Source organism: Typopeltis vanoorti, chromosome 13, assembly GCF_054136105.1.
Source record: "Typopeltis vanoorti isolate ZY-2024b chromosome 13, IOZ_Tvanoo_1.0, whole genome shotgun sequence".
In the NCBI taxonomy this organism is placed as follows: Eukaryota; Metazoa; Arthropoda; class Arachnida; order Uropygi; family Thelyphonidae; genus Typopeltis; species Typopeltis vanoorti.
In genome coordinates, this window is record NC_143561.1 from 65,223,233 (window position 1) to 65,248,149 (window position 24,917).

Sequence of the window (24,917 nt, forward strand, 5' to 3'; positions counted from 1 at the left end):
CAGAAAACTTCTTACATTTGAAAGAAAATGTAACGAGAACAATTTCAGGACGCTCTTAGAACAAAAATACCGGATTGTTAGATATATGAAGAGCCAAAGGCTTCAATTCGGCGACATATAACTTGTTTAAGTTAAGGGATATACATCCCATATCATTTCTTAGCCGAATAAGAAACTCAAAGAGTTTCATGCCGAATATAGTAGAAACTATATAAAGTTCGGCAATTCTAAGCGCAAGCAAAAGGTTGGAACCGGTCTGGGTAGTGACCTTCTCTCATAATGTAGAACAGTAATACAGCTCCTAGGAGCTAAGTTCACATTATGGGTAAATATCAAGAATAGTGATAGGAGCTTGCTCCACCTTAGACATGAGTTGCCTCAGCTTGCACTATCTTAAGGGTCAGTTGCTGCAGTATCCAGGTATTTGCTTGCGTTTGGAATTACCGAACTTTATATAGTTTCTACTATATTCGGCATGAAACTCTTTGAGTTTCTTATTCGGCTAAGAAACGATATGGGATGTATATCCCTTAACTTAAAACAAAATACTGGATTGTATAAATGAAGCAGGATTGAAATGGTTTAAAACTAGAATAAAATGTTCCTCTTGGAACAATCCAAAATGGACTTTTTTTTTCTAATTGCATGAATTAATACATTCCAAATAGAAAATTTTTTGTTATCGTAAATTTTTTATCTGTCTGGATTGGAACAGTTTACTTGTTCCTCTGAAGATATATTTCTGAGTTGGAGCAAAAAATTGTACTCCATCTGAAAAAAATAAAGTAAAATAACACACACACAATTTAATAATTCGTTTTTATTTATCTATGCCATAGTCCCCTGTTATCTGCAGGTTCACTGTCCATGGTTTTAGTTATCCACAGTCAACCCCAGTCTGAAAATATTAAATGGATGTTGGAAATTTTTTTCACTTGATTATACCATAAATTAAAGATACCACAATATTATACACTTGGTTTAATCCTTTATCCAAGTGTGAGCGAACAAAGTTCATGCTCTATACGAGTTGCCCCAGTCCTGAAAAAACTTCAGGTGCAAATTTTGTTTGCTTACACTTAGATAAAGGATTAAACCAAGTGTATAATTTCTTGGGATCTTTAATTTACAGTATAACCAAGTGAAAAAATTTGTGGAAAGCAACTATCTCGAACAGCATCTGGAGTCAAGTATGCATCCAGTTGTCTTATGTTTTTTTATTTCCATATTCAGCCATCATGCTTTGGAGTCTTACTTGCAGATCTTTTTTTGTCACTTTTATTTGTAAGCAACTGTTCTCTGCTCTCCAAATATGGCCAAACTCATTTCTCTTATTTCTTATAAATTATTATTATATCTTTGAAACAGGTGCTGTAGTTTCTAATTATGTCTTCATTCTGGAGATTGAAATAAATATCTGAAGAACAAATCCTTTTTTGGTCCTCATATAGTTATTCCAGAGCAGAATGATATGTTTTTTGTAAATGTGTTTCGATCCTACTGAAACAATTGATGTTCAGGTTCTAGGATATCTATCTTTGAGGATTTAATCCTGAGGAGTGAAAATTTTTTTTCTCTCCATTAAATCATTCTAGTTCAGAGCAAAAAATTTCACTCTCCATAAATAAAACTCTTCTTTTATTTCCATTTTGTATTTCAATAAATTTATTGAAATTTTATTTTCAATAAATTTATTGAAAATAAAATGGTTATCCAAAATAAAATTTATTGATTTTATTTTGGATAACCATTGTCTGTCAGGGTTTTTAATATGTGGGATAGTTCATCTTTGAGATCTTTATCATCTGTAGTGATGCGAGAGGCTCTATTTAAAACCCTGATAGACAATGGTTATCAAAAAAAATTGATCCATAAGATACTTTTCTGCGACCCCCCACAAAAACAATCTGAGGAAATATGTTACAAATCCACCATCGCCATTCCTTATACTGGGACAGTTTCTAAAAATATTGCTACACTCCTCAAGCCACATGAAATACAAGTGACTTAAACCTTTAAAGACTATCCACCATTTTTTAAGATCTCTGAAAGACAGTCATGCCTTCTTCAAATATGCCGGTGTCTATAACATCCCCTTTCATGTGGATTAAATTACATTGGTCGGATCTCAAGAAGTTTGGAAATTAGAAAAAAAGAACATGTAGGAGATGTAAACAATAACAGAGAAGACAATTCTGGGTTAGCCCTTCATTTCTCGAGGACAAACCATACCATCGAATGGGAAAAAAGCTCCATATCCTATTTAGAGGAAGATTTCTGCTCACGATACATAAAAGAAGCCATAACAGTCTTCCGTTCTAAACAAAACCTCAATAGAAACCAAGGATTAATTCTAGCTGATATTTGGAAAACCCTCATAAGATCATTAAGCATGCCAGAGTTAAATTTCGCTGCTAATTACAGAACATTCCTGCATAACAACAGTTGACATCACACATGCTCCATGCATTTAATGTACACATTCTTCTGTATTTGCAAAAAATACAATTATATTCGGTTCATTCCTTCATGAACAATTTTAGTGTTTAAGTTGTTTTGTATCTCTTTTATTCACCCTGAAGAAGTCAAACAGCTAAGTTGGTGAAACTTGTTGGTATTTCTTACTTAGTATCAATTAAAATCATTCAGCCAAAATAAAACCCAGTTTATGTCAAAAATCGTTATTTAGCTATTTCGGTATCATTTGAGTTAAGATGGAGAACTAAATATGGCAATGGATAAGATAAAACTAAGACCAGTATGATGCAGAGGCAGTTCTATAACACAAGCACGTGCGCGCACACACACATGCATAAAGTAATCTGTTTATCCAACCTTCATCACAATGACCCTTCAATTAACTGATCTTTGTACGTCACCCAATTTTTGATATAGCATAGTAATTATACTTCCATTATCTGATCCCTCAATTATGAGAATGGCAAATTCTGATAACTGAAGAGTCAAATAAACAATAGATTACTGTACACACACATACAGAACAAAGAGAGAAATCATTCAAGACACATTGATAGTAATAAACAAGGAAGTATTCAAACTAATTTCAATGTACCTGGTGAGTTGGATTAGAAAAGAGTTTATGCATGAAGTATCCTCATACTAGGCTACTTGTATATAGAAGGTTCTTGACATTACATTAAAACGTAACTGCCTCAATATCCTATAATGCACAGTACACTTCCTTTTGGATATACAGGTAAACCTCGTATAACGCGGTACTTATACAACACGGTCTACAAATTGTAGCAACCCTTGTTCAACATGGTTTCGATATAATGCGGTCTACAATTTCTAGTAACCCTTTATTTTTTTCATATATTTTTCACCGCGCCACTTAAAAATCAAATTTTATCTTCGTTAAATTTCTGTCTGCCTGTATCGCGCAAGTAGATTTTAGCAAGAGTTTAGTTTTATTGTATCCCTGAATAAGGTACTGTACAGGGGCTTTTACAGTCTGTGTAATTCTCAACAAAGTGCAATTAGAGACAGCTGGAATAAAAACGGTGCTAACTAATGAGTCACGTGTCCTCCTCTCACAGAAACTATGCTGTATACACTCAACTAAAACCATTTGTTGCACTGAAACACAGTATCTAACTAAAAACTATTGTCAATTTTTCAATTATGAAATAAGTGTTTGTTTTATTGCATTTGAAATTCTCGATGTTATTATGACAGTTCAAATAAAATTCTACCAAGAACTGAAACATGCCATATAATAAGTGTGTGAGTTTGTCTGCCACCTCAAACATAAACAAGCAGCCTTAAAATTCAACCAAGGGTTGAAACTTTGTGAGAGTTGAGCCAGCCAATAATGAGAAGTTCCTTCGGAATGATAAATGACCTTGTCGTGAATGTGTTAAAACTAATAGTGAATGTTGTTATGACAGTTTCAGATGTTATGTAATTCGACTGAAGAGAATTAGCATTTCAACTCAACACTTGTCATTTGACTTTGTCTTTGGGTCATGCGATCTTTTGTTAATACCGCACCAATCATATGCACATCTTCATAGCTGCTCTCTCGTGTAAAACAAAATTCAACTTGTACATATTGTAATAATAATAATAAAAGTTGAATAATTTATAAGCGCATAAAAGGATCATCATCATACATATCAAGGATTTAGGCCTAGCATGGCCTGTTCCAGCCTTAGAAATCATCGTTGAATCGTTTAAGAGGATGTCCTGGTTTTCTTTTTCCTAATGGCTTGTACTTTAAGGCTTGTTTTGGTAATCTTTCTGTTTTCATTCTTTGAACGTGTTCCATCCATTTATGTTTATATTTTTTAATTTTTTCTATTACTGGTTCTTGGTTTGTGAGAGTTGAGCAAGCCGGTAATGAGAAGTTCCTTCGGAATGATAAATGGACTTGTCGTGAATGTGTTAAAACTAATAGTGAATGTTGTTATGACAGTTTCCGATGTTATGGAATTCGACTGAAGAGAATTAGCATTTCAACTCAACACTACAGCATAAAAGGATATCACCTGTAAATCGTTGACGTGCCAGCAAAACTCAACTCAGCTCAACTCAACACAACAGTATAAAAGGATATCACCTGTAAATCGTTGATGTGCCAGCAAAAATCTCGGATGTGCCACTCCTGGCACGAGTGTCATAGGTTCGCCATCTAGGGTTTACTCTATAAATCATTTATTGTTGAAAATTGTCTTCATTTTCTGCCAGGAAAGCACATTAAAAATCATAAGTGTGTTATTCTCAAGATGAACAGTTTATTTTCTGGTGAGCTACATACAATATGTAATGCTTTTTTTTATGTAAAAGTTTATTTTTATTGTAATGGCCACTAAAACTGCAACGAAAGGAAAAAAACCAATATTGAAGAGGAAATTCATTTCTCTCGAAGAAAAAAATTAAAATCTTGGATTGGTTGAAAATGGGAGAAAAACGAGTTGTTGCTGCAAGGACTCTGAATTTAAATGAATCAACAATTCGAACAATCAAACAAAATGAACATAAAATCAGAGAAAGTGTTTATTGCTGGGTCAATGGTAAGTGCAAAGCGTGTTGCTCGTGTATGCAATATTCTAATAGAAAAAATGGAGAAATCTCTAATGATATGGATAGAAGATTGCACTCAAAAGAAAATTCCTTTGGATGGACATCTTATTAAGCAAAAAGCTCTCACAAAGTTTATAAATGTTACTGCTAAAGTGCAGAAATCAGTTATTCTACAGATTATCTAGGTATTGTACAGATTAACTAGGGTGATCCGTTAACGTGCCGAAAATTGCTTCATTTCTCAAATTACCTAGGTAATCTGCACATTACCTACTAGGCACTCGTTAAAGTGAAAATAAGATCTTTGCTGGAACAACAGCAATTAAAAAACTATAATACAAAGAATCAAACGGTTTAAAATATTATTACAATTAAGGAAATGAATTTGCAAAACATATGATAAAATTATGCATTTTTGGAAATTATGGAGACAACTACCGTGTTTGAATAAAAACTTTAGTTTAATATTACTAAAATTTTACAATTCGACGTTTCGACCTTTATGTCAAGGTCATCTTCTGGAGCGTACAAATATACACAAGAAACAAGCTATACTACAATCATACTGGTTCGTTAAAGACACTGACTAACCGCTACCACAATTGTTGGCCTGACCTCTGGAGAAAAAAAAAAAAAAAAAAAAAAAAAAAAAAAAAAAAAAATTATACATCAACGCTAGAGTTCTATTATTTGTGTTGTCTACTATATACATATATTAACATCATTCCAGCCAGTTGGAGTGGAATGGTTTCTAATACTAGCGGATTGGCTAGAGTCCTGACTTATGTTGAATCTTTCATATTAGGTTGGCTGAATGTGTGCCATCCAGATCCTTGGAATTTTCATACCTTCTTTATTGTTGATATTTGGGTGGTTTATCAGGATTTCGCAGGATTCTTTAAATTTTCTTTCGTACCATGTTTTTGTGCGGTGTAAGGAGCATATATGCTTTTCCAGTTGATTTGGTGTAAGGTGTTAAGTGCATGGTCTGAGAGGCCTGCTTCACCATAATGGTTATATTTAATGTGTCTAATGTGTTCTTTCTTGCGTATAGGGATTGTCCGTCCTGTTTCACCAATGTACGGTAAGTTACAGGTGCAGCAGATGCAATAGACTCCAGGATGTGCTAATGGGAGGAGAGGATCCTTAGAGGAGCTGAATATGGTTTTAAGTTTAGTGGGTGGTTTAAAGGTGGCATTGAGGTTATAATGTTGTAGGATTCTGTTGATTTTTTCTGATAACCCTTTAATGTATGGGATGGCTATGGTTTTACTGTAATCTAGATTCGTTTTTGTTGTGGTTTTATAGAGTATTTTATTGACAGTATTTTTGTTATAGCCATTGTTTATGAATGTGTCACTAATGATTTTTAGTTCTTGTTTCAGGGCTTGCTGGTTAGAGCAAATAGTTGTGGCTCTTTATGAAACCATATTTTTGTGCTGGGTGGTGGTATGAATTCGCATGTATGAATTGGCCCGTGTGTGTCGGTAGACCGTAAAGGATAGACTGCCTGAAGGAAGACGTGTAACTAGTGTGTCTAGGAACGGGAGCGAATTTTGGTTTTCGATTTCGATGGTAAATTGTATGCGTTCGTGTTGTTTGTTTAGGTGCACCGTGCAAGCCTAAAAGAAAGGAAAAAAAAAATGATAAAATTATGTTTACTTATTAGTGCAATCTAAAGATTGGTGACGGGGTGCTTAAGGGTCAAAGCTGTATAACTGAGAGGAGACCTCCACATAGCCTTTAAAGGAATGCGGAGAACCGACCAGGGCTTCTGACCTAATGTCCAATCCTCACCTTCTCGTGGTGCACCCTGTTGGGTATCTACTTTGATACTGAACGAACGAGGATGGGCTGGCAATTTGGGATTTAGCCAACCAAATTGTATTCTTATTGGTTAAACCAAAATAAAAAATGATGGTACAACATGACAAAATTTCATGCCGGCTGGGGCGTCGCCCGGTTAAACAAGGCCCACGTTGTTTTCGCCAGGGAACCAGGGCGAACAGTGAAAAGTCAGCTACTGGAACAAATCTGAAAACAAACCCCAACTCAACATCACCAGAGTTAAAGATCGGTACTATCAACGTAAGAAGCCTGAATGGCAAAGAAATGGAGCTAACTGAGGAATTAGATAAGTACCAGATCGACATAATAGGGGTGACTGAAACAAAAATGACCAAAACTGGTGAGATCTTTCTGAGCAATAAATACAAAATGTTATATTCACGCAATAACAATCAAGGAAAAGAAGGAGTAGCCATAGTATTCAACACAAAATACGAGGCTAATCTTCTTGAATGGCAGTCAGTCTCAAGTAGAGTAATGTGGGCAATTTTATGAGAATGGGGAACTGGACAATGAGACTTATTTGTGCCTATCGTCCCACAGAAGGTTCTACTAAGGTAGAAGTGGAGGAATTTTTTGAGGCTTTAGAAAAAGCAACTGACACAATGAAAAAGGAAAAGTTGGTCCTTGTTGGGGATCTAAATAGTAGAGTAGGAAATGATTGTGAGACATACAAAAATATTTTGGGAAAATTTGGAGAAAAGAGCAAAGCTAATAATAATGGCAAATATCTGTTGGATTTCTGCTCAGGACATGGACTGGTTATTACTAACACCATGTTCCAACATAAAAATGTACACAAATTCACATGGAGAGAAGAGGCTAAGAATAAGAAAAGTCTCATTGACTATGTTATTGTTGATAGTGATGTTTTCTCCCTGGTGCAGGACACCAGAGTGTACAAAGGATTTGAAATTGGAAGTGATCACTATTTAGTCTTGAGCAGGATAAAATTGAATTTCATATTGAAAAGAATAACATGTAAGAAAGTTTTAAAGCGAATAAAAGTTGAGCAGCTCTCAGATGTAAACTGTAGACTAAAATACAGAAATATTATTGAAAAGAAAATGAAAGAGTTTGAGAACAGGAATCAAACCTTGGAGATTCAGTGGCAAACTCTGAAGGAAACATTGATTGATTCTGCCAGAGAGGCATGTGGTGAGGTTGTGTGCAAAGATAAAAAAAATCAGAACTCCCTGGTGGACACAGGAAGTTAAAGAGGCAGTGAAGGAAAAGAAGAAAGCATATCAAAAGTTCCTGGCAAATAAGTCAGCTTTTACTCTTACAGAATACAGAGACAAATGTAAGAAAGCTAAACAGTGTGTAAAACTTGCTAAACAAAAGTCATGGGAGGACTTTGGCAAGAATATAGAAAATAAATATCAAGAAGGTGGCAAAATATTCTGGAGGTTGTTGAAGAAGCTTAGGAATGGAGGAAAGAGTGCTGTAAAAGGAATTAGAGATGATAAAGGTGAAATGAAAATTGGAGAAAAAGATATCCTTGAAGTATGGAGTAATTACTTTGAAAAACTGCTAAATGAAACAAGCAGTGATGACAGCACAGTGATAAAAAACACTGACCAGGCATGCAGTCAGGAATACATATCCATACTTGAAGTAGAAAAAGCCATCAAAGGCTTGAAATGTGGAAAGGCAGCAGGAGTAGATGATATTCGACCAGAAATGCTGAAGTATGGTGGTATAAGAGTCTTACAGTGGCTGCACTGCATAGTTCAGAAAGCCTGGATAGAGGGACGAATTCCCGATGATTGGAGTAGATCTCTCATAGTACCCATATATAAAAAGGGAAATAAAACTGAATGTGAGAATTACAGAGGTATTTCCCTAATGAGTGTTCCTGGCAAGATCTATGCAAGTATACTTGAGAAACGGTTGAGAAGAATTGTGGAAGAAAAGCTTGGTGAAGAACAAGCTGGATTCAGGCCAAATAGAGGCTGTCAGGATCAGATCTTCACTTTACGACAAATAGTCGAGAAAGCATGGGAATATAACAAAGATCTGTATTTAAGTTTTGTCGATTTGGAAAAGGCATATGACAAGGTGCCAAGAGAGAAGCTATTCAATACGCTGCAGTTATATGGTGTCAATGAGGCATTATATCAAGCAATACTTAGTCTTTATTTGAGTTGTGAGTCAGCAGTTAGAATTGAAGGAAGTACAGGAAGATGGTTTAATGTTAAATCTGGTGTGAGACAAGGATGTACATTATCCCCTCTGTTATTCATTATCTATATGGATCACATTATGGAGGAATGTGGTATTAAACCTGATATCAAAATTGGAGATGTTAATGTCAGCTCTTTGCTTTATGCGGATGATGTTATACTTCTAAATAAATCCACTACAAGTCTGCAAGATTATCTGACTAAATTGAATAGCTGTTGTAATAGATATGGTATGAAGGTCAGCAATAAAAAGACAAAGACAATGAAAATAGGCAGAATCATTTAATATGTCAACTGTGTTGTGAATGGAGAACCTGTGGAACAAGTAAAACATTTCAGCTACTTAGGCACAATTTTTACTGAAGATGGTAAACTAAATATAGAAATAGACAACAGAATCAGCAAAGCTGGTATGGTGGGAAGTCAATTGAATAAATTCATATGGAATAAGAGAGAAATTAGTCGCAACACTAAATTAGCTGTATACAAGATAATGTTCAAACCAGTTTTAACTTCTGGATCTGAGAGCTGGGTCAGAAGTAAAACACTTGACCAAAGACTAGAGACCGCAGATATGAGAGTCCTGAGAAAGATTATAGGCGTGAGCAGATGGCATCAATGGCAATATCATATTAAAAACGAGGATATTAGGAAAGAACTTGACATTGTCAGCATCCAGGAATGCGTTAGCAGAGCTAATCTCAGGCGGTATGGTCACTTAAATAGAATTGGCGAGGAAAGATTAGCAAAACAAGTGTTCTCTGCCAGGTTTGCAGCAAAACAACCTAGAGGAAGACTGAGATATAGGTGGATTGATATGGTACAAAGTGCCTTAGACGATAGAAATATAAGATCTGATAATGTTGGAGTCTTGACAAGTAACAGACTGATTTGGAGGAAAATTGTAGATAGGAAGTTAGTAATGATATAATTTTTTCATGTAGTACTATCATATCCTGTACACCCCTTGTGGGTACATGGCAGGAATTTGATGATGATGAAAGATTGGTGACACTTTGAATTACATAGCAATTGGTTTTTGCGACAAGCACACCTATTTGTGGTACATTTAGATTTACAGTCACATTTTCTGAAATCCTGCCCAGTACCAAGGGATTGTTTTATCGCTGTTTGACGTAAAGATATTTCTACAGTAGGGACATCTTCTTTCGTTAAAAATCTCTCTTTGCAAACACTGAATTCAGATTTTGCATACAATTGTTTTAAAATACCCGTTTTAGTACCAAGTTTATAAAAGCCATTCTCTGTTTTACTAAGAACCACAGCTAAAATCGAGCGGGCATCAGTTTTTGCTCTGTCTACTTTCGGTACTTTAATTCTCACAGTGACACCTTCATCAACATTTGGGTGCTTTGCATTAGAAACTGCTAACATTTTCTTTACTTGCTTTTCTAAACCTTTCTTGGCTTCATCACACTGTATTTTCTGATCCATATTCTTTTTACAGATGTTGCAGAATACATTCTTACCATACCCTTCCTCTTTAGGATCTATTTCATCACAAATTACATGAACAAACATGTCACACGATTTACACTTGTATAGTTTCTTGTATAGGACCATTTCTTGTATAGTCCTCTTTACAGACTCTGTACGAAACTGTGATGGCGATTCTGCTGAAGTTGAGGGTAACTCAGTGATGACTTCTTCAATATGCAGAAGTGATTCCTTGGAGGTGCAGGGTAACTGAATATTCTTCATAACTGTATCCTCAATCAACGGTATAGAAGGCAGTTTAAGATTACTATCGATAAATTCATGTATTTCTATAGGTGATTCTGTAGAAGTAGGGGATAACGGAATGTCCTCTTGAGTAAGATTTGACTGTGATCCCATAATCACAGTTTCTTGTGAATCTTCTAATTTTTCAAGGTCTTCTTCAGTATTTATCAAATGTAATACACTTTGTGGTATAATAGAAGAAGACAATCCCACTTTTGCGGGACAACTGAACATGGCTTCGTATGGACTTCTTTTAATAGCAGAATGATAGGCACGATTCTTCATGAATTGTACAAATCGTACACCCTCACTCCACTTGTTAGTTTGGTTATCAGCCATCCAAGTAGTGCGCATGTTTTCAATGTCTTGATTTGCTCGTTCTACACTTCCTTGACTTTGGCTGTGTCTAGGTTTGCCATTAACCATTTTGATTTCTGGCCACAACTGTGTTACACATTCTAAGATTTTATTACAAAATTCGCGTCCATTATCAGAATGCCAAATACTTGGAGCGCCAAAAAGGAGAAAAATATCAAGCAAGTTATAGGCTACTTCATCCGCCCGTTTTGATGTGAGCGGCTTCAATACAACAAATTTTGTTAAGTGGTCTTGGTATACGAGAAGAAACTTAAACTTTCCATCTGGTTGAGATTGGTAATCGATGAGATCCACCTGGCATCTGCTATTGAAATGCGATGAAATGATCAGATTTAAAACAATCCCTTTTTTCGCACTTTTTTGTTTTTGTTGACAAGGTTCGCATAAATTCAAAAACATTTTTATTTGGGCTTGGGTTATGTTTTTATAAAGTGTATTTAATTGCTTGATCATTCTGTCTCTTCCACCGTGGCCAACTGACAAATGAGTAGAATACAATATGTCAAACAATTCTTCGGCATAGACAAACTTTTTCACACTTTCTCGCGCATCTGACAACAGCTCAATGAGTTTTTCATAGCCTTGTACAGTCAACACATCATACTTTTGAATTATTCGATAATCTCGAGATGATTCTTTCTTCTTGGAAACTTTTATTCGCTTTACATCTTCAATTATGGAATCACACTTTTGTTTTGTCATTTAAACACTATTATATTTTGAATCTTCGCTAAAGAGGTTTGTGAAGAATCTTTTCTTCATTTTACTCACCAATTCGGTGCTTGCTTGCATAATAGGAGCTAAATTTATCTGCTTTAAAAAAATCACGACACAAATTCAAGCACTAACAGGCAGAAACGAATTTGAAAACAGAATTAGCTATGCTACGCACTAGCAGCCGACGCAAATTATGAGAAATAAAAACAACCGGCGATGACAAGACACTGGCGAAACCAAACTAAAAGTGGAGGGAGAGGGGGGGGAAGGAGTAGGGAAAGGAAATGAGAGAAACAAACTTTTGAACTTTAACGATACGGAAGCCGTTAATGTGCACATTACCTAGGTAAAATGCGGAAAACTCTTGATTCCACACGTTAACGGAGAAAATCAGTTAATCTGCAGATTAGCTAGGTAATGTGCACATTAACGGCTTTCGAGCTTTAGCGGTAACATAAACATTTAAAAGAACTTGATCAAGATTCTTCAGAAGAAATCTCTCAGCATGGATTTTGTGCCAGTAAGGGTTGGTTCGAAAACTTTAAAAAACGGTTTTGTTTGTATAATCTTAAAATCCAGGGAGAATCAGCATCAGCAGACATTGAAGCAGCAAGGAAATACCCAGCAGAACTTTTAAAAATCATTGAAGAAAGTGGTTATAGTGCAGATGAATCTGGGTTATATTGGAAAAAATGCCAAAACGTACCTATATTTTGAAAAATGAAAGATCAGCTCCTGGATTCAAAGTTTCTAAAGATAGAATTACTCTACTGTTTTGTAGTAATGCATCAGGTGATTACATGACAAAACCGATGTTTATTAAGCGATCTGCAAATCCTCATGCGATGAAAGGGCTCGACAAGTCCACCCTACCTGTTTATTGGAGGGCCAACAAAAAGGCATGGGTTACAGCTAGCATGTTTGAAAATTGGTTTTAAGTGTTTTGTACCTGATGTAGAAAGTTACACAAAGAAAAAGAATATGGACTTCAAAATTCTACTAATTTTAGATAATGTACCAGGCCACCCAACAAATCTAAACTATCCGAATATTAAAATAACTTTTTTGCCGCCTAATACTACTTCACTTATTCAACCACTTGACACAATAATATCAACATTTAAGTCATATTATATTCGTCGAACATTCCAATTAATTTTGGAAAAAATGGAATCTAATCCAAACATGACACTGCCTCAAGCATGGAAAGAGTTTTCAATATTGAATTGTGAGAAAATTATTCTTCTGTCCATTAAGGAATTACAACTCTCTACACTGAATGCTTTCTGGAAAAAAATATGGCCTGAAGCCGTTCTTGAACAAAATTTAGAACCTCCAGTGGATCTGAGCTAAGTCATATAATAAATGTCACACACTTTTTTGGTGGAGAGGACTTTTGTGATATGGTTGAAAACGAAATTAGTGAATTAATTGATGGGGAAACAGATTTAAATGAGGAGGAACTGGTACAATTAATAGATGGCGTCAAACCAAATGGTGGGGAAAATTCTGCCAAAGATTTTAATTGTGATGAACCCGTTAAAGAATTCAGTTTAAAGAAATTAGCAGAAGGATTGGACTTGGAAAGAAGGTTAGGAAGTTATTTTATGGATAATGATTCCTCAATGGAGCACTCAAGAAAATTCACGAGACAATTGGATATTTGTTTAGCGCCATATTATGAACTTAATAAAAAATTGCAGCATAGTGGTAAGCAAGGTCTTATTACTGACTTCTTGATAACTAAACCAGCTGAATTATGCAATGAGAATTATACAAATGATGTCCAAGAGATTTCAAGTGCAGACGACATCCGGCCACTCATAAATAAAGAACATCTACGAAATGTTATTTCTGAAGACAGTAATGATGATTAAAATATGCACTTTATTTTATTGTGTCTAAAACATTTATTCATTGTGTGCAATGAAGTTTATGTACAATTTGTAATTTTTATAATTTTATACTATGTATTTGTCTCATAGTTTAATGTTTTCTTAACTTACATGAATTAACTGAATTAAATAAAAATATATTTTGGTTGAATATGTCATTGTTGTTTATATAATTTAAAAAATATATATATTTCTGAACCTAACCCTACTTTTTCTATGTTATCTAAGTCTTGCATAACGTGCTTTATATAACGCGGCATTTCTATGGAACCTAACTTCCACGTTATACGAAGGTTACCTGTATATATATTGCCATGCATTATGGGAAAGGTTATAATGCCTAACCATAAACACATCCAAAAGGAAGTATGCTATGCATTCGAGGATATTGAAACAATTAATGTGAACTCCTCTATATACATGTATCCTAGTCATAAAGATACTTCACATGAAAGCTGTTTGCTCACATTCTGGTAAAGGATTAAACAAGAATATAATTGCTTGTCAAGTATAATTTACTCTAACCAAGTAAAAAAAAAAAAAAAAACTTTCTGCAATGTTGATGATGAAACTAGAAATCATATAATATACTGGTATGTATTTTAGCATTTTTAAATTTTATGACCTCAGTTAAAAAAAAATTAACTCAAAGGATTTCTTTGCTACCGAGTTATATATGAAAAAAAAAAAATTGATTGTAAGATAGTCTGATATAGATAGAGATTCTGCTTTTAAATGCATTTAAAATGTACACTTAAAAATTACTTATGAGTTCACTTACACTTTGGAATTTGCACAATGAATGTATTGCACAGAGAATTTTTTGGAAAACCATGAGTAAGCCAGTCTGGCCTCAAGGTCTTCCCAAGAAGCACTGCATGTACACTGCATTGTAATGATGTCATTATTCCAGGAGTCTAAAAGCAATAAAAAGAAAATCAGTTTTAAATAAATGCAATTCTACAATACTTTAAAGAATGCAAGTGATATCCTTATATGTTTTAATATACGGATATCACTTGCATTTAATAATGCAGATTATTTTCACAATTATCTAGTTTCTGTTAAACCATACTTACTGGAATTTCTTCAGTAGCTAATGCACGAGGACTCATCAACATTGCAGAGCATGCACTTAACAGCTTGCCTGTATCTCCACATGCAACAACCAAACTGAGAAGACAAGCACATGCATAAGCAGTAAGGGATGGACCACCACAAATAAGTTGTTGTTCAGATGCAGGCTGTGATGATGATGATGATGATGATGAGATATCCAGCAACAAATCAAAAAGTGCATCTGAAAAATATTGTAAATTACTAAGATCTGTAATCAAAACAATTAATCAAAAATTAAACATATAAGAATTAATCCAATTTTCCCATTTTATTATTATTATCTGAGACCTCCAGAGAGTCAAGGACTCATCAAGGGAGACTATAAATCACCCAAACCAGTTATCATACCTTCTCTTAAATTCATTCACACCAGATGCACTCATTACCCCCAAGGGCAAATTATTCCACTCACTCACTCACTGCTCTCTAGGAGAAAAACCTAGCTCTTACCCTTTTCTTGACTGCAAATAAATTTAACTTCTATGGATGTCCCCATGTTCTCTCCCCCACCTTCCATATAATGAAAAATTTCATTAGTTGATATCCTATAACACCCATTCAAACGTTTATAGATCTCTATCATATCATATTCCCCCCTTTCTCCTGTTAAACCAGAGTCTGTAATCCACATACTCTCAATCTGTTCTCATAATCTAAGTCCATAATCCAGATTATAATCTTTGTAACTCTTCTTTGCACCCTTTCCACAGTTTCTTTATCCTCTTGGAATCCAGGAGACCAAATTTGCACACAATAATCCAGGTGTGGTCTTATCAAAGCCTTATAAAGAGGCAAAATGACTTCCTTATCCTTACATGTCAAGGTTTGTTTCAACATTGCAATTATCCTCTGAGTTGTATTTCAACTTTTGCTATGTGACCTTTGAACTTTAAATTCCTTTCCACCGATATGTCAAGATCCCTTGTCTCTTCAGTTTCTTGTAGCATAACCCCACTGATATAATATGCCACTGGAACTCTAATCATGCCAAAGTGCATAACTTTACACTAACTAACATTAAATTGACAGCCATTTTCATAATGGGAAAATTATGAAAATTATGAAAATCCTTCCTGATATCAATAATGTATAGATTGAATAATAATGGCCCAAGGACTGAACCCTGAGGTACACCACTGGTTACCTTAAATCTCACAGATTCACACACACACTGTATACCACTTTTTGATATCTGTCTGTCAACCATCCCCTGATCCAAGTCAAGAGTTCATATTCCAATCCCATATTCTCCAGTTTATGCAACAGCCTTTCGTGTGGTATCCTATCATTGTGTATCCATTCCCTTTATCCAACTCAGCAGTAACATTATTATAAAATATGAGCAATGAGTAAACCCATGCTGTTCCTTGCAGAGTATAGCATGTTTGTCTACCCATTTCTGTATGCGAGTTCTTACCAACTTCTATAAAATCTTCACTACCACACCAGAGATACTGATAGGTCGGTAGAATAAGTTCTAATATGCAGATACACGAGTATTTTCCCCACACTTATACAATGGAACTATCATACATTCATTCCATTCCTGAGCTGAGACTCAAGTTATACAAACTTCAATTCGGCTGAACATTCCTTTAGCAAACGGGCTGATATTCCATCTGTCCCTATACACAAATTCTTATCCAAGTTATGCAAAAGCTCTTCAACCTCATTTTCATGAATCTAACTCTTCATCCAATGTAGCAGTAGCACTGTGCACCATGCATACGCCTAGTTGATATATCTTAGCAAAGTGAGCATTCATTAACTGAACACTCTCATTAGCTTCCAACACTCGAGCACCATCTGCATTCAATAAAGTTATTCTTCCATTCATTCTTTCTTTTATTTGCAGCATAATGATGAAATTCTTTTGGATTGCCTTTAGCTTTCATGGCTAATTTCTTTTCATACTCCGATTCAGCTTTTCTCATAATACTTGTTACTTTTCTGGCCTGAGCTTTTAACTTGCGTACAGGGCCGTCACTAGATTAGATCGCACCCTGAGGAAACAATTAAATATTACCCCTGATGGATTATAAGACAAAAATATAAGAAAATCTCCAATTGCCATTTTGTTTTTATTACAAAAGAAACATTAATGCAAAATGATTACATAATATTAATTAAATGTTTGCTCTAAGGGGATATTGCACAATAAAACTGTTTATAAGCTCTTCTAAATTTAAATTATAAGCTATGTCTGCCTCTATTGATGTAGTTGCTAGACCAACCTTTCTTGGGTCATTGCTGTTCACAAATAATTTGTAATCAGTTTAAGCTGGGAAAAACTTCTTTCCGCTCTTGGTACGTTATTCCTGTAGTGACAGCACCTACTGCAATATGGCTGAACAAATGCCCTTATTAAGCCATGCCATGAGGCAGGCTGCCTCTATGCTATACCCTGTCAAAGGTACTGCTTGTGAATTAGGCTCAATGGCCTATCCCAGCCAAGAGTAACTTCTTTGAAACCTAATTAATGCACTGATAAGGCAGTTAGTCTTATCTGCATACGTATTATGGCTGTTCTTCGAGTGAGTTTTCCTGTTCTGTGGAAAAAACCGGCTAATATTGTAAAAACTGTAAAGCCCTAATAAAGTTTATCCACATTCTAAAAATAAATGAAACCGATGTTTTTCAAACCAAAACACTCTCATTAAAACCAACTGAACTACACAAGCTCTGCATTAGTCTAATATCTATTTTATTTCCAAAGACATCAACAAAAGAGATAAAGTTCACTACATATCCAATCCAATCTTATTGGGTATGCAAGTGTGACTGGCCAAGTGTCCTTGCTCTACAACCAACAAGCTGTGGGTCTGAATCCTATTGCAGGCCTGAATATTTGTGAATGTTTTTAGGTAGTAGATGAATTTCACTGCCTTGTGTAAGACCACCATCTGCTCATTGGAGGTTTGAAGTGACATGACAAAGTCCCATGCTTAATCTCTATATTATCTAAACCACCACTAAACAAATTGAATGAAATACTCAGATCCCTTGGGATGATTTTTCATGGATCAAAACATTATCAGCATTCTGCTTATATAATCATGTAATTACCCTCCTCCACTATCAATCCTTTGATTGTAGAGCCATTAGAAGATTAATGGAGTGACCTTTGTATCACCTGACTTGAAGTATACTGTGTTAATTACAATTTCTTCATTGTCCTTCAATATCTGAACTTTTTGAGGCACAATGTATTTTACTGTCTGTTCCCAAAGATGAAAACGAATTTCACATGAATTTAGCTGTGGCAAAATTGTTTATCATATCGAGATACCTCTCACAGTGATTGAGCAGGTCACAGACCCGACTGGTGAATGTCCTCAAAGAAGAAGAAGAAAGGTCCAATGATAATTGAAGCTGTAAACCCACACCAGACAGTAACTTTGGGTGAGTTGGATTTCATGCAGGTTTTGCATAGCCCATACCCGGAAATTGTGTATTAGCAGCTCCGTTCAGGTGAAAGTGAGCCTTATCTCCCGACAAAATTGTCAACGGCCACACAGCGTCCAACTACATTCAAGCAAGAAATGTTAAAGCAAATGTCAGTCAACTTTCAAATTTCTGTGGGCACAACTCCTATGTCAGGGTAGAAATGCAGAATCTTCCATAGAATTTTCAGACAGTTGTGTAAAGCACATCAATGTGTCTTGATACAGCACGTGCACTGCAAGAACCAACACTGTTATTCATGGCCTACTCTACAATGGCAGTAACAACTTCATTCACTTGTTGTGAAATGACTGTTTTGTAACCTCTTGCCGGGACTAACTCCCAACAATCTTGTTTCTTCAAAATGACTAATCATTTGTCGCAAAGCACATGGAGATAGTGGACCTCATTGACATTTGTTCAGGTGGTGAAATTCACAGGGTGCAGCAACTGCATTGTAATTGTTTAGGTAGTACATCTTCATGAGCAAAGCACATTAGGAAAAGGTTTCTGCCATTACTGTGGATGGGATTAACAACCAGAATGAAGGTGAAAATCCCTTGTCCATCTTTTTAAAGCCTCCTGACACCTGTTGAGTTGCATGATATGCAAATTCCATGCATTCAATGTTAATAATACCCTGGTTGTGAATTTTGAAACTTTTTTTTTTCAGTTATTGCATCCGCATGATGCGCAATGTATTCCTGCAAAGTTTCGTAGCATTTGGATCACCGGGTGGTGCTCTACAGGCCTTAAACAGGGTTACTTTAACTTTGATCCCCCCCCCCCCAATTGTATTGTATTCTACAATTTAATACAGTTAATTAAATATCCTACCACTGCTGTTTTCTTATTGATGTACAAAGTAAATAGCTGTAGTCCAAGCACAGTTCTGCAGCACATCACTAGTCAGTCACCTGCCTTCTCCTGGATTCTGCTCTATCGTATACTACTGTTTGGTATCTGATCATCAGACATCCCTCCATTTGCTCTAATTTATGTAGAGAGTTCTATGTGGCATCCTGTCAAACACCTTTACAAAATACAGCAGTATCACTGCATAGTCATCCCCTTTATCCAACTCAACCATCACTCTATCATAAAATTTATGAAATTATTAAGGCATATTATCCCCACAGAGTATCATGGTCTTATCTACCCATTACTGAATTTTATCTTTGACCAACTTTTCCAATACCTTTCCCACTTCCAGGATACTGATTGGTCTAATTCACTGCCTTGGAGCCTCTTTCATGCAACAGAACTATTTTGTCCTCTTTCCACTCCCCTGAGACTTTATCAGAGCTGAGACTTAAGATAAACAGCCTCACCAAAGGCAATGCCGATCGTTTACACATTATCACAATATACAAGCTGATATTAAATCAAATCCCATGGCTGTATTTGATTGAAATGTTGTGATATCCTAAGTACTTCCAATTCATTAACTTCTATTCCCACATCAGTTCCTGTCACATTTGTGTTGCTGCAGTACCTCAACCTGGACGACAGACCTTTGCAAAATAGTCATGTAGTAACTCAACTATTTTGTCTGTTTTGTCACCTTGCTACCATAAGCACTCAAAGTTACCCTTCCATAATCATTATTCCTTTCACTTAACACAAAGCAAAAAAAAATCAAATGCACCCTCCACATCAATCTTCCCAATTACTTCCTTTTTTGGGCTGCAATTTGCCTGCTATCATTAGCAATACTTCCCAAAAATTCTATGTCCCTCATATTCTTTCATAATAACTACTAATGCCTATAACTTTCGGCAAGCTTACACCAGCCAACGACAAACTCTGTTATTCCTAGCATTAGTTATACATAAATTGTAGTATTCCCCTTCGGCCCACAACTACTTTAATATGTCATAGAACTAAGAAATAATAGGGACAGCTCTAAGAATTTCATGCTTTGCTGAAGTTAGGAAGTAGAAACTATTAACAGGAATAATTCAGAGATAATCCTATTTTATATAAAATATAAAGGTGTTAACTGGAGAACTTAAAAGGAGTGAAAAAAGAATAGACTTAGAAAACTACAGACCAGGAGAAAAACAAGCGTAAGGGAGTTAGAATGAAAACATCATTATATCACGGATGAGTCACAATGAAGGATAACTAAAAGATGAAACATCGTGATCACATTACTAACAAAAAAACAAATGTGGGCTTTTTTTCACATCCGTCTACAACATAAAATCATCAAGATCACTTTCATATTTTACCCAAGAAAGGCTTTCAACCTTTTGCAAAATTGCAATAAAAAGTCATTATGTGAAACAACACAGAGGATTAATTAGAGACATATACCATGCTGTACAAAAATGCTTGTGTATTCTGCACCGTATATAAAAGATTTTCATTAAAAATTAATTACCTATAACTTCAGGTGGCTCTGCTTTTAATCCTTCGGGTTGCTGACCTTGTAGCATATCCAGTAACGCATGTAATGCTCGAGTACAAAGATTGGGATGTTTTTTTCGGCTTTCCCTTATTAGTTCAAAAACACCACATAAACCTATCCCTACAATCTGAAAAAAGAAAAATAATTTAAATAAATTGTCTCAAGTCTATCCTCTTGTATATTTCAGAGTACAAAATTTAGCATTTTTTTTTGTACTTTACATTTCATAAAATCTGAAATACATTTATTACATATTAACTAAGTGCTAGTTGGTCAAGTGGATGGGCCTTTCACTCTCCAGCCAATAAGTGTAGATTCAATCCCACTGCAGGCATGAAAGTTTGAATATCATTGGGTGACAGATGAATTTCATCACCTAGTGCAAATCCAACCCTGCTTATGGAGGCCTAAAGTGGTTTGAAAACAGTTCCATTATTGGCAATTAAATTACATTAAAAACATAACAGAAGTAATCAATTCTGTCAAAAACCTGCCAACAAGGAGGCAGGCTTAATGTCATATCCTTACAAAGTTTTGATATTAGCAATACTCATAAGATACATATTTAGCATTCTAAGAGATGAGAATAAAAATAAAGAATGAAACCAGTTTATCCTTAACAGTTATCATAAGACCTCAGTTCATAAACTTTATAAACTTCCATATACATATAAACCTTCACCCTCAAATAGCGATGTGCAATATGGTCTCTATATCTCTCTTTCTCTCCCAGAAAATGTATAGCGTTTTGAGGTCCCAGAAGTATCTAGGAAGAATAAAATTTATTTTGTTCCTGTGAATTGCCTCACATCAATAAGACTGGTAGAAATTTTAAGATTAGATAAAATCAGGCCTAACCTCGAAAATCTCTTCCAATAGAATGTAAGGCAGGAAGTGTGATATAGAATTTGTCCTTCATAGGACATATAGATTATATATATATATTATATAGATTTTGTCCTTCATAGGACAAAACATGAGCCCAAGCAACTGGAGAAATGATTGGCGAGTAGTATAGCAGGAGGGAGAATGAAAAAAAAAAAAAGTGAATGGTGAAAAACATATAGTGCAAGAAAATGGGAGTAAAGAAAAAGTATTGTATGGAGATTCAATGATAAGAGATGTACATAATGAAAAAGTGACAAAATCATATTTTCCAGGAGCAAAGATCAAGGATATCTGTGAAACTGTTAGTTTGCAGAAGGAAGAAATGAAAGAGTTCATTGTTTTGGAAAGCACAAATGATTTGAAAGGTGAGAAATATGCTAAGAGAAAGGATATCAGAGAGTTGCTGGAAGAAATAAAAATGAAGAGTAAGAAAGTAAAGATTGTAAGTGCTGCCTCAGTATGATAGGATTGTGAAATCCTATCATCCTATCATTCCTCCTGCACAATGAAAAGATTGTGCAGGAGGAATGGTGTGCCATTTACAGATGTGTGGAATGAATTTGAGGGACAAAAAAGACTTGTACATATACCTGATGGACTTCATTTGAATAGTTTTGGAGTTAAATGTTTAGACAAAGTGTTATTTAGTGAGAGTTTGGAATTGCAAAATCAGGGAAACTAGAGACTTTAGGGGGAAGAAGGAATGCAATCATGCATGGCTTGCTCCCCCCTTGGGATGAATGATAGTAAGTGCAGGAATGATGGAACCGAAATAAGCACTCCTGGGATAAAAAAAGTGTGAATGCAAGAATTACAGTGACCAGCTGAATGCAGTTTCTCACGACTTGAATCGGAATAGGCTGGTAATAAATGCAAGAGTAACTGTGAGGCCAAGGGGATATTTAAATGCATGTACATGAATGCCCAAAGTATCAGAAATAAAAAGAAGAGTTTTTGGCATTGGTCAGCTCAACTTGGTCAAAAATTCTTGGCATCAAGACCTCATTGACAGAGAATGAATCAGTTTCAGGGATAGAATGTAAGAGATATTCTATTTTCAGAGAAGATAGAGAGAAGAGGACAGGAGGAAAGGTATTATTAATTATAATGGAAGAACTTCAACCAACAAAAACAGCAGTTAAGGAGAACTGTAGATCTGAGGAATATGGTTAATTTGAGGCTCTCTGGTATGAGATAGAGGCCAGCAGGACAAAATATATTGTTAGCTGCTGTTATAGACCTGGAGATCCAGAAGAAGAAGATATGGATACCACTCATCAGCTGATTAGCACAATGAATACAGGCCGAGCAATTATCATGGGAGACTTCAACTATGGGGATACAGATTGGAAGGAGAAAAAAGGCACATGGCAAGATCGAAATGAAATTTATACGGTTACTTACTAAGGGATACTTACCTGATATTACAGCACATGATGGAGGGAGGGGGGGTCAGAAGTTTGAGTGTGTTGAATCTGGTAGCATCAGAACATCTCTCTATAACTACAGCAGCAACTTTACCTACGATCAGGGAAAAGTTACCATGCAGTCTTGTTCTGGTAAGTTGCTCAACAGGTGGAATTCTCAGTCAAGAAAGGGTTGATGTATAACTACAAAGCTGGTGATTATGACAAACTTAAGTGGAAGCTTCAAGCAATGTCATAGCATAAGCTACAAGAAATGAATGTCAGTAGTGCATGGAAAGTGGTGTCATGGATTGTTTAAGAAACAGTATCAGACTGCATACCCATGGTCAGAAGGATAAACTGAGTAGCAATGTAAAGCAGAAGCTAAAAAAAGAAAGCATTACAGAAGACTAAATCAGATTACGAGAGAAAATTAGCTAAGCAGACCAAAGAATCCAAAAGAGTTTTGCTTTTGAAGGATGGAGGCTTTGCAGTTACCGATATGACAGAGGCTGATAATTAGAGAATTGAAGTAGTTGAACTGTGAGATACTCAACATATTGAAAAATATCAATGTGAATACAGTAGTGGGGCTAACTTGTGTGCTACAAGAATATACAAGAGAACTAGCAGTTCCTCTGACCAAATTGCTTAAGTCTCATCTCTAGTTTGTCAAGATTCCAAGGGAGTAGTAAGAGGGTAAGATAGTTCAATTACATAAAGGTGGCTCCAAGAGAGAAGCATATTATAAACAAATTAGTATCTCTGGAGTAGTGGTTAAGGTACTGGAAAAGTTGGTTAAAAGTAAAATTCAGGAATGGATGGATAGGAATATGATGACAGAATTTCATGCCAGCAGAGCATCACCCAGTTAAACAAGGCCCCCCTGTTGTTGTTTTTATTATTATTATCATTCCATGAAATCAAAAGACTCATCGCAGGAGACCCCCACTCTATCCATTAACACAATACCTATCATACATCTCCTTAAAATCCTATTCACTGTTGGAGCACTCACAGCCACCTCAGCCAATCCATTCCACCCATTCATCACTCTCTAAATGAAGAACCTAGTCCTCTCACCCTTACCAACCACACTCTTAGATAACTTCCAAGTGTGACCACTTGTTTTCCCCTACTCCCCACATATTGAAAAATTTCTTCTGTGTCAATCGTACAGAATCCGTTTAGTAACTTATAAGTTTCTATCATATCCCCCCTCTCCTGTGCCTGTCAGCTCAACTGTGCAACTCACACAACCTAAGTTTATCCTTATAAGGAACATTCCATAGACTTGTCACCAGCATGGTTACTCATCTCTGAATTCTCTCCATCACCTCCCATGCCCACAAGAAATGAAGGTGACCAAATCTGTGCACAGTAGTCAACATGTGGCTGAATAATAGCCTTATAAAGAGGGATAATAACCTCTCTATCTTTACTTATCAATGTGTTTTTTCAGCATCCAAGTAATCCTCTAAGCTATTTTTCCAACTCTTGCAATATGTCCTCTGAATTTCAAATCTCTATCTGCCATCATCTCCAGATCCTTAATCTCATCAATTTCCTGTAAACTAGTACCATTAATATGATACTATTAAATACCATTAAACTTTTCATCCCAAAGTGCATTTTACAACATTGAATTGACAACTATTGTCCTTTGCCCTCACTGCCAATTTATTTAAATCATCTTAAATCATCATTATTGACTATTTTCCCTCTCTAGTTTTGCATTCGAATCTTCTGCTATAATATTAATGTACAAATTAAAGAGTAGTGGTCCTAGCACAGAGCCCTGGCTCACTCCAGTAGTCACCCTCATTTACCTTGA

The 24,917-nt window shown here is 35.6% G+C and overlaps 1 protein-coding gene across 1 annotated transcript in view; it reads right to left on the bottom strand.

Moving 5' to 3' along the window:
• The window catches only part of hiw (MYC binding protein highwire), a 1,014,282-nt gene that overhangs the window by 977,435 nt on the left and 11,930 nt on the right, over nt 1–24,917 (bottom strand). The window contains exons 3-5 of the mRNA XM_090402616.1: nt 20,763–20,916; nt 14,893–15,113; nt 14,595–14,730 (exon numbers count right to left, since the gene is read on the bottom strand). Of these exons, the coding sequence (XP_090258742.1) occupies nt 14,595–14,730; nt 14,893–15,113; nt 20,763–20,916 (511 nt within the window). The remainder of the gene's footprint in view (nt 1–14,594; nt 14,731–14,892; nt 15,114–20,762; nt 20,917–24,917) is intronic.